The sequence below is a fragment of the Centruroides vittatus genome, unplaced genomic scaffold (assembly GCF_030686945.1).
Source record: "Centruroides vittatus isolate TY-2023 unplaced genomic scaffold, ASM3068694v2 contig_767, whole genome shotgun sequence".
NCBI classification, from domain to species: domain Eukaryota; kingdom Metazoa; phylum Arthropoda; class Arachnida; order Scorpiones; family Buthidae; genus Centruroides; species Centruroides vittatus.
Genome location: NW_027122496.1, coordinates 994,012 through 1,005,226, shown reverse-complemented (window position 1 = coordinate 1,005,226; position 11,215 = coordinate 994,012). Strand labels below are relative to the sequence as shown.

The following is an 11,215-nucleotide window of genomic DNA, read 5'->3' as shown; positions in this document are numbered from 1 at the left end:
TTTTAATCTGATCGAATCGACGCTTATAAAAATTATAAATACGATTTTTTTTTTCGTTTGGTTGTTTTCGTCGTCTTAAAATTATCGTTTGGTTGACAAGATGGAGTCATGTTTGACTGTCGAGAAGGAGATAGAAAAAGTCTTAAGTAAATTTGGTTCTTTTAATGATCACACATGGAAAACTTTGACGGATTTAATCGATTACGTTCAGAGTTTAAAGAATGAATTGACTGATGGTAAGATTTATTGGGTTTTTTTTAAAAAAAATACGTTCTTTATAAGAAATCAAGTTGGATTGCATCAATAATTTTTGTTGGCTAAATTGGTATTTGAAGCGATATTAAAGCGTGTTTTCGGTATATTATCTGATCAAGAAGCATTGGAGAGGTTGGAAAATTATACAAATGCGAAAATATATATATATATATATATATATTATGAAGGTAAACAACCTAGAAATATATTTAAAAGTTTAATAATTCGTACGAATCATATCTTACTTAAGTCTATTTCACAGGTATGTAAAACAATAATGTATTTAATCTGTTACGTTTTTGTATTACATTACACCAATCGGTTGTTGATTAAATTCTTATTTGCATCAATATTTTCGGCACGTTATGTAATCGAGAAGTATTTTACAAGTTGTATAATTACGTAAGTATGAAAGGTTCTTTTCTGTTAACGGGATGCCAGTTGTAACTTTGATGCGCAGTACCGTCGTCTGTGCTGTTCTGCTAAGACTTATGTTTAACTATTTAGCATAGGCAGTATACTGATACGTGTTAAAAACTGACTTTTGAAGGCAAATATCTTGCAAAGGTTGGGGTGGTGCAAAATCCTTCGTTCGGAGCTTGAATCTTGCTCGTTACTGTACGTACTGGCTGGTGTCCCATTAACAGAAAAGTACTTAATGAAAGTTATAAATGAAAGATAAAACTTTATTCAAATAAACACAAATACTAAAAATCCAGCAAGGAAAAATAATTTAATAAGCAAACATTGTTTTCAACTGTCTTAAATGTCAACTATCATTATCAGGTTTTTGACTGATTAAATTCAAATGGAGATTGCAGTTAGAATATAATAATTACTAATAAAAAAAGCTGTCTTAAGTGTGTGTGTGTGTGTGTGTGTGTGTGTGTGAATTTCTTATAACTCCAGCAATTTTTTGTCCAACTTGGATGAAATTTGGTTATATTCATCTTATGTTCTGATGGAAAGTGTAGGCTATTTATTTTGTGGAAATATTAGCTATAGAATAAATGTTTTATCAATTTCGATTGGTGAGGATTCCTGGTTCTTTTCTATATACTCATACAGTTAATAATAGCAATATATAAATCTGGTGAACCAGTATTAATCCAAGCACTGTTTTCATAGAAAAGATATACTTACAGTGTTCAAATTTACATCTTGAATCATCATTTACATACAGTGGGTTGCAGAAGTGTGGATAAAGTGAAAATTTTGAAAATAACATTACCAGGAAATGAATTTATTAAATATTATCTTTGTAATATTTAAGTGTACTGATATTAATAGTATATAAATGATAGTATTGCAAAAAATTTTGAAAAACTTAAATATATAATTTTGTGGTTGACTACACCTATAACACTATACTTATGGAACTCAAAATCATGTGTAAATGCAGTGTTTGTGTCATTCGTGCAATAAACACTGTATTTATACATTATTTTGATTTCCATTAGTGTTATAGGTGTAGTCTAACCACAAAATACTGTATGATAATTCGTTTCTAATTAGTTATTATGGCATTTGTAGAAATTGCCCCCTCGCTCCTCTCGTGTGCCAAATTATTACCCGTTAATAGTATATAATAGTATTAAACCACTAATTGCCTACATTGTAAACTAATTGCATAATATACTATAATAATATAGTATTTCACTAAAGTGGTGTTGTAAAAATCTGAATACAAACAGTATTTAAGTAAATAAAACATTTATTTAATATTTTGTTGGTCCACCTTTAGCATTTATAACAGTTTGTAGGTGACGAAGCATACTTAATGCTGTTTTTTCCATGTACATGTAATACCATTTATTGGCTAAATTTTTTTGCTAAAAATGGCATTACATGTAAATCCAGCAAATTGAATATAGACAGAAATTAATTGATATATAAAAATCCAACCAATATTTTGGGGTAATATTTATGACATTATCTGTTAGAAGTATGTTAACGTAAATGCCGAGTGTTGTAACAATTGGTCGAATGGCCTAGGTGTGCATAGTGAACAAACAAACAAACATTCTCATTTATATCTACAGATTAATTAACTAATACAGGTATACCTTGGGTTACGTCGTTCTTGATTATACGTCGTTTGTCAAAAAAGATATATGGAAAAATAAAAATCAAGTTTAAGTCATTTTATTCGACTTTACATCTGTCTGTCACAAATATTGAAGTTGTATTATCACTATAAAAGCGTTAAAAGCATATAATCATGTTACTGTAAATAAATAAGAATAAAAGTATATAAAATCATTTTAAGATACTCAGAATCAGAATCGAAATATCACAATCAGCTGTTGATGCTGACAATCCACAGCCATCTACATCCACGATGTAAATAAACAAATTCAATGTAAATATTGGTAAATTTAACAAATTAGTTTTTTCTACTATTGCAAAATAATTTTAATAACTGTATTTGTTATTTAACCTTCAAAATCATTTTATTTTATAAAAGTGTCTTAGAGCAAATCACATTCCCAAATAAAGAATCTGCAATGTACTGTAAACATTGCCAAATTGTAAGCATGTACTGTACTGTACAAGTATTCATAAATTTAGATTATTTTTTTTTCTGTACTATATTAAAAACTAAAATTTATTTGTTGTAAGCTTAAAATAGATTCTTATTAACCATATATTATATAAAAAAAGCATTTATAAATAAAATACAGAACTGGGAATGATTATTTGTAGTTTAGCCTAGTAACAAATAAATTCGACTTAAGTCGCCTTTCCTGGAACCAATTACCGATGTAAGGTGAGGTATACGGTATACCTGTATTTTGAAGTGAAGATTGGATAGTGCTCCAAGTAGCATGAATTGGACACATGGAAATTACAGAGTTACTGACAGTTGGAAGTTACTGACAACACATGGAAATTAAGAGTTGTGAGTTTGAGTCTACTCAGGCTGATTCTTTTCTTTCAGAGTTTTTTAAATTAAAATAAAAATTAATTCATTTATAATTATTAAATTTATTACAAGATAGTGGCTTAAGTGGTTACCTCTAGCCAAATTGCTTTATTTTGGATTGTTAATTAGCCTTAACATACCCCAATAAAAACCTAGCAGATTGTTTGGTGTCACATACATAATGCATTGGACTAATAATTTTTAATAAACCATTTGCCAAAATGGTTCTCCAAATCTCCAAAAATGCCTTATCAATTCCTGGAAGTCATTATTGATCACTTTGGGCACTCCTAGTTTTGTATATTAATAGCACAATTGTCAATTTTTTTAATTAGAGTTAAAAATCTGCAAAGTTTATTATATGTAGTCATTGCACGACCAATTTATATTTGTGACATGTCTTCAGTTATTTATCCATTGCAATGATTTGGACATGCACTGCTTCTCATGTGAAATTTCAAAGGATTGCTTACTATTTTAAACTCATGAAAATAAACTTTTTTCCTGTTTACTACTCCAAATATCTGAATTATGTATAGGTTTAAGTTCAAAATTTATAGGACGATGATCAAAGGTAATAATACAAACCAAAACAATATGATTGTGTAAAAATGTATAAATATCAAGAAACCTTTTTTATATTACAATCTTTCCTAATAAAATTAACTACTGAAAATTTGTGATATAAATAGTATTAAACCACTAGTTGTATGTCATTTCCCAGATAAAATTTGTTGTTTTTTTTCTCAGAAATGATAACATGCATATCCATATTGTTAGAATGTTAGAGCTTGCACTACAGTAATATAAAACATACCTCAGTTGCCTGCTTTGTCAAGAAGTAAAGAATCATTCCATTTGTGTTTTATGCTCATCTTTTCATTTGCAAGAGATATTCCATGTAATAAGTGTTTAGTTGTGAGTGAATCACCCTATTTATGCATAGTGTTCACTTCAAGATAGTTTTAGCTAGTTGAGTAACCAGTTAAATATTTTTTCTGATTAGTTAAAAATGTTAAATGAAGTAAAATTTTTAACATTTTTAAAAGAATTTTTAACGGTTAGTATATATTTGAGTGTTATATATGCTTTGTTATCAATAATTGAGGTTCATAAGGAAATCGGCAGTAGCAGCCAGCTAACATTAGAGGTTGGCCATCTAAAATTTAAAATTTATAAAGTAATAACTTACTCTCTAAATGAAGAATTTTAAAATTAATTATTTCTTTTCAAAAGTTAAAAAATTCTTATATAGAATATTTTAAATAGCCTTGGTTTAAAAAATTATTATGAACTTATTTAGATGAATTTACCTATATCCAATATAGATTTTATTTCTTTATTAATACAATATGCTTTCTGCTTAAATTCTGTTTTCTATTCTGTTCTATGTGATTATAACTACCATAATTTCATGTGGGCAACCTGCAATAGGATATACCCAGCAGAAAATTGCCAGAACAGATAAAATCTTTGTATAACTTGCACTACCGTCTACCCTGCACTTTGATGTAGTCATTGAAAACATGATGCTTCTAGTATGCAGTTAGAAGGTACATCAAGTGTTGGACTATTTGTTCTAAAGATAGACAGCTAGATCACTTTTTTGTAGTAGTAGTAGTAATAATAATTAGAGCATTTTTTGAATTAAATTACTTTAGCTGTCTAACTTTAGGACAGAATATTTTATATTAATTACTATTAGTTAGCCAAAATAATAGTCCAAATAGTCTAGCATTTGATAATTTAATTCATTGTATATGTAATTGCAATTGTAAAATAAGTGTAATAACAGTAAATGCTAATATTAATATTCACTGTGATGCAGGTTGGAAAGTCAATTGCTCAGTTCTTAAATTTTTTTATTTTACAATTGTTGTTTAACTTAAAAGGTATTTAATAGTAATTTAAATTTTAAGTAAATGATTGTTTAATTAATATAAGATAGATTTGTACACTAAAGAGTTTAAAAAATGAAGCAAATAAAGGAAAATGCTAATGCCATTGACATTAGTTTTAATTTCGTTAGCAAAATGGTGGAAAGTAATGCTGTTGTGCATGAACAAGGAAAACCATTGCACAGTCACACTACAGTTATTGTTTTAAATCTATATATAGTGATACCTGCGTTTTCATTGATAATCCTTCCGAAAACAATTGGGCGAAATCCGAAACTGACAAAAACCGAGGCAATTATTTTCATATAAATCAATGTAAATCCAATTAATTCATTTTAGACACTCCAAAATACATACAAAAACACATTTTATAGAGAATTAATATAGCATTAAATACTAAAAGTAATAAGAAATTAACATAAAAGACTAATTAGCATAAAGCTAAAAGCATTAAAATTAAAGATAAGATAATTAGCATTAAGATGAAAGCAATGGAATTGTTTGACTAGACGTGGGGTAATGTCTTATCTTGTAGAAGCTAGTTGGACATGAGCTTTTGGCCTACATCACCCTGTGGTAAAATGAGACATAGTAGTTATGTGTTTATGCTGGTCTTATCGAGGGAATATGCCTTTTGTGAATTCCGTTTAAGGGTAACTGCCCCCTATTCAGGTGTTACAGATGTGGAGAAAACTCAGAAAATTTCACGTGGCCAGCCTGCCCTGGCAAAGCGCAAACCCACGAATGAACTCCCAGTGTTCAGGGAAATTTAAAGAAAAAGACAATTCATTGACATTTACTATCAAAAGATTAATATTAAATATTAATAATGCCAACTTTTTTGAAAATTACTTGAATGTTTTTAAACTGTTCTGTGACTTTAAAAGCCCCAAAAATGATAAGGTGTTGTCTTTAGTTTCTTTTCACACAAGTGGAATGTTCTAAATTACAAGCATTGAGCATTTTTATAGTTTGTTATTGTTTGACCCACACAAATGATGATGCATGTGAACGTAATTTTTTTTATTTGAAACTAAATAATATAATAATCTATAATATTTCATTGGTTAAAATCATTACTGCTGTTGTTTTGCATATTCAAAGTTTTACCATGTATAAATATTGTGAGACTCCGCATTACGTAATTTATTTACATAACTAAATCATAACATAATGTCATAATAAAAATTTTGTTGTATAAGCATCAACTTTCACACTTGGGAGTAAATTATTTGTTGAGTTCTCAGAGGTAAAAGTGACGCTTTCTCATAACCTTCCGACTTACTATCTTAAATTCTCCAAGTCAATATAGCCAGAAACTTCAAGTTTAGGCAGTCATCGCCAGTCTCTCAACAGAATATCATCCCTTATCTAGTGCCTACTTTAGTGCCAATGGATATACCTAGTTCTTGCAGATATTTCAATTCAACGGATACTTCGTCTACAGGTACGCATTTTGAAGATGAACTCTGTCTCAGGGGACTCAAGTTCAAGTTCAAGTTCTTTATTGCCATACAAAGGTACAAGCCCGGTACCACATAAGCACAACCGGTTTGAAAACACGTACAACAGTAAAGTTACAGAGGACAGAGTACATAACATAGCATAACATGATATTTGATACAAATCAATTATATACAAGGTAATGACATAAAGGACAGGACAGTAGATATGGAGCACTATACATAACATGATATACAAAGCAGTTTAATTACATACTACAGATCATGTGACAAATAAGAATGACTATGTATAGAAAACATTGAATTGGACACACTATACAAGACTAGTACATGTCAGAGGTCAAATACATAAATGGAATTGCGTAACAATATGAATAAGATATAAGAGGTGGCATTAATGTACAAGTAGTAGAAAGAAAAAACATATAATACAATGATGAGGACATGGCTGCTAGGAAGTGCTAGATGAGACATGGAGAGCTGCAAGTTTACAGTATTTGTTGACTAGCTGATTGAAGTAAACGTAAATGGAATATTCGTTGACCAACTCATTGCAACTACAGGGCCAGTCCTTTCCCCGAGAGTTGATTATAATCTTTAAATGTTGCCGCTCAGCATTGAGCATTCGGCAGTCAAAAATATAGTGGAGTGTTCCATCCTGAGTGCCACAGAGGGAGCATGTATTGTCTGAGGATACATTGCTACACGATCAAGAACACCTCCCAGGAATGAGCATCGGACTATTTTCAAGCATCAAACAACTCAAGGTATTTATCGCCATGCAAATCTTGTGTAAACTCTCTCTCTCACGACTACTTTCGTTTGAAGATCCCTTGAAGTTAAGGCCTAATGAAACTGTAACGAAATTATAAATTGTATCATGTTGTCTTTGAAATTAAATTGTTATTAGTTATTAACTTGGTATCTGAGTGATTCACTTCTGGTGCACTGTCTCTCAATCCATCTCCATCTTGGATCTGATCGCCCATGCACGCGGCCACTTGCACGACCGAATCAACACGCCATCTTGGCTTCTGTGTCAGTCGGAACATGGTGGTGTCAGTTTTGATGAGGCACTAAAGAGATGCCAACCCTCCGGTCACAATATATATATTAGTCTCCTAGGCCAAACATATGATTTGATCTTCAAACATGCAACATAAACTTTGCATTGCTGTCAGATACTAAAACTTCAATATTATCAAAAGTAGTTAAGACTAGACTCCTGGTTCCCATTTACCATAGGTGTTAGACACATGAAGAAATTCAGAAAACTTCACATGGTCAGCTCATTGTTCAGGTGTGAACCTGCTACCAGTGTTTGGTGGATTTATCCACTAGGGTTTTGGTAGGCTATAAACTGTGGGTTATATATAAATATAAACATATGTATTGTACAGAATGATACACTTGAGACTGAATTCATTATTATTTGGAATATCTCCATATAAAATAAAAAGAGCCTGAAACACAGAATGATTTTTTATTTTATTCAGTCCTGAATGAATGAATCACTCTGTAAAATCACATATCAGATTAGGTTGAAAACATACAAATATACTGAAAACCAGTGAAAAGATTAAATATATTAACTAACACAAATGTTTTTACTGGTTTTAGGTACATGTGTGTATATTTTTATTCCATAAAACCTGTTTTTGAAGTAGTGAATGTTCAGATTGGATTTTGTTATTTATTAATGCATCTCATAAAAAATTAAAAATTATAGCTGATTTTCTTTAATATAAATACAATAACATGTGTTAATGACTTATAATGCATAAACTTAAAAAATTTACAGAAATTCTGTAAAAATGTGTCTTCTCACTTTGTCCCTTTCACTCATCACCAGGAAATAACAGGAGTTGGCCTTTCTTAACATTTTACATATTGCAGCAGATGAGAATCCTCTGAAGGAAGGTCAACTGTTATTTCCTGATGGTATGTAAAAGAGACAAAGTGAGAAGACACTTTTAAAATATTATTTACTTTAAAAAATTTTTGTAAATTTTCTAAGTTTATACTTATTGTCCCAGCCATTTTATCAAATGTTATAATGCAACTTATCTTCTTTAAGTAATTGATATGTGATAAAACATTCCAGAATGATTTTTTCTTTGTAGGATAATTGTTTTATTTATAGAATGTTTATGCTTTTATGCTCTGTTGATCGTCTTTCCTTTTTTCCTGCACTGTTGACTGTAGATAATTATTGTTATAGATTCGTCCTTAGAACAATTTTAATATTTTCATGAGAAACTGAATAGATGAAGTTTAAAATTAGGAAAATTATCCAGTGTTTTTGACTCTTACTTGCTAATAAACATTTTTATTAAGTTCTCTAGGACAATTTTGATTGATGACAACATTGATTCTGAATATTGTGCTCATTAGCTTGCTGACTAGAAGTGAAGTTTATATCTAGATTATAGCTTTCCAATTTAATTTTATATAATGAAAAATATGTTTTTGTAATAAAAAAATCATCTTATAAAATTGTTTCAATAATTTATAAACTGACAAATTTTAATTAGGTTCACCATGTTTCTCTTCAATTCCACCCGAACACGAAATTACTCCGGCTCAAGTCATGGTGTTAACTCAATGTGCCAAAAAAGTTAAAGACGTGGTTGCAAAGTTAGCATCAGAACACAGAGATCTTCATGGAACTGTATCTAAAGTTGGAAAGGCCGTCGATAAGGTAGGATCATTTTACCTTACACAGATTCATTAGTTGAATAAAAATATAAAAAATAAACTATTTTCAGAACTTTATAGCAGATTTTGCTGCTACTAGTAATGAAGAAGTATTCAGTAGTGCAGAGAACACTCAGTTATTAAATCAAGTTATCAGTGAGCATTTCTTACGACAGGGCATGTTGGATATTGCCGAAGAATTAATTAGGGTAGGTGTTCTTAAATTTTATAAAATTATTAATTAAGAAGTGTAATAGTTCTATAACATAACAAATTTTGTACAGTAATGTAAATATGTAGGTAGACATCATGCCGACAATTGTACATATACAAGGAGAAAAACTCAACATAAAAAGGTGTTACAGAATATTTTATTTAGACTAATCTGGAAGAAAAGAATTGACTCGAGTGAGACTGAAATTTTCAATTTCTGCTTACCATTCTAAATAGACATTACTTAAGTAATATCTATTAGTTAATTAGTGAAGTTCTAATTTGGTTGTATTATTTGTAGTGATGAGATGATACCAAAATTTCTCTTGATTCCGGTTCTTTTGAATACATCCTAAAGTTTATTTTAGTTTAGAAAAATTAATGATTTACATTACGAGCAGGATACATTCATTCATTAATTAATGAACATCAAGCTTCAGATTGGAAAATGATCAGGAAATCCAGAATCGATCTTTTGAAAGAAACGTGAAAATTCTCCATTTATATGTGGATACGCATGCTTTTATTGTGTAACTACAATAACTACAAAATAAATTTGTAATCTTATTTTGGATAGAGTTAATATTGCAACACCACCCTCAAAGAAATTACAACTAATTTTCTTTTACTCAATGAACTATTCCATCATGTCATATCGGGTTGCCACCTTTGGAAACTGCTTTGTTGGCTGACATGATTACCAGGGGGAAGGAAAGGTAAATGAGAAGATGCACTTTTTTCATGCTTTTGCAATGGGTATGTCTTTGTAAATGATTTAATTCCATAATATTTAATACTAAATGAAGTTTGTCAAAATGATGCAACGAGTCAAACAAATATCATCATCATGAGTTAACTGAGTTTTGAATTCATTCACTTGAGCCACAAATATCTAGACCAGTGATTCTCAAATTTTTTTCAATCCACCGCTCCCTTTGTTCCATAAAGTTATACCCAACGCCCCCGTGTGAGAAAGGATTGGAAATATTCTTAGGAAAACTTTTCTATTAATCTCACACTTTGTGCCCTTACCGTACATCGTTCTCGACATCTGGAAACCATTAAATGCAATGTTTCCACTTATCCATTTGACAGAGGAAAGGGAACTTTTACCTTTGATCACCGTTCAGTACCCTGCTTCCAGCGCCCCCCTAGATTTACTCACCGCCCACAAGGGGGCGTTATCGCCCACTTTGAGAAACGCTGATCTAGACCAACTCATCTTGAAAAATTAATTTTTAAAACTCAAAATGGCATTAAATGTTGCATGAACAAGTATTTTTATTCAGAATCATACAAATCATGTTTGAAAATTTACTGTATTATGGCATCATTTGTGAACCATAACAAAAACATTCATAATTATAATGAGAATGTTGTTTTATCGTTATAAGTAAACATATAGAATATTAAAAAATAATTTTATATAGTATTTTTCAATTAAAACCTAATTTTGTTTACATTTTACAGTTTTTCCAACAATTAAATATTTTTGTCATTCACCGGCCTTGATTTGAATATAGGTAGCCTGATAGTTCAACCAATGTTAACTCGCTTATAATTAAAATTTTTAAAAAGCAGGCATATTTATGAAATAAAATCAATGAAATTACTAAAATAATTAAAATGAATTTAAATTTGATTGTTGTTTTTTGTGTAAAAAAATACTAAAACAATTTCTATAGTTATGTTGCAAAAAAAATATAGAGTTGCAATTAAATAAAAAAATCATAATTAAGGGTTCAAAAACTGCAGGCAAAATT

General features: G+C 30.0%; 1 protein-coding gene across 2 annotated transcripts in view; it reads left to right on the top strand.

The window, feature by feature from the left end:
- The first annotated feature begins 70 nt into the window (after window positions 1-70).
- The window catches only part of Sou (required for meiotic nuclear division 5 protein souji), a 28,166-nt gene continuing 17,021 nt past the window's right edge, over window positions 71-11,215 (top strand). For both annotated transcript variants that reach the window (XM_067277841.1, XM_067277840.1), the window contains exons 1-3: window positions 71-236; window positions 9,077-9,243; window positions 9,311-9,448. In XM_067277841.1, the coding sequence (XP_067133942.1) occupies window positions 101-236; window positions 9,077-9,243; window positions 9,311-9,448 (441 nt within the window). In that variant the 5' untranslated portion in view covers window positions 71-100. The remainder of the gene's footprint in view (window positions 237-9,076; window positions 9,244-9,310; window positions 9,449-11,215) is intronic.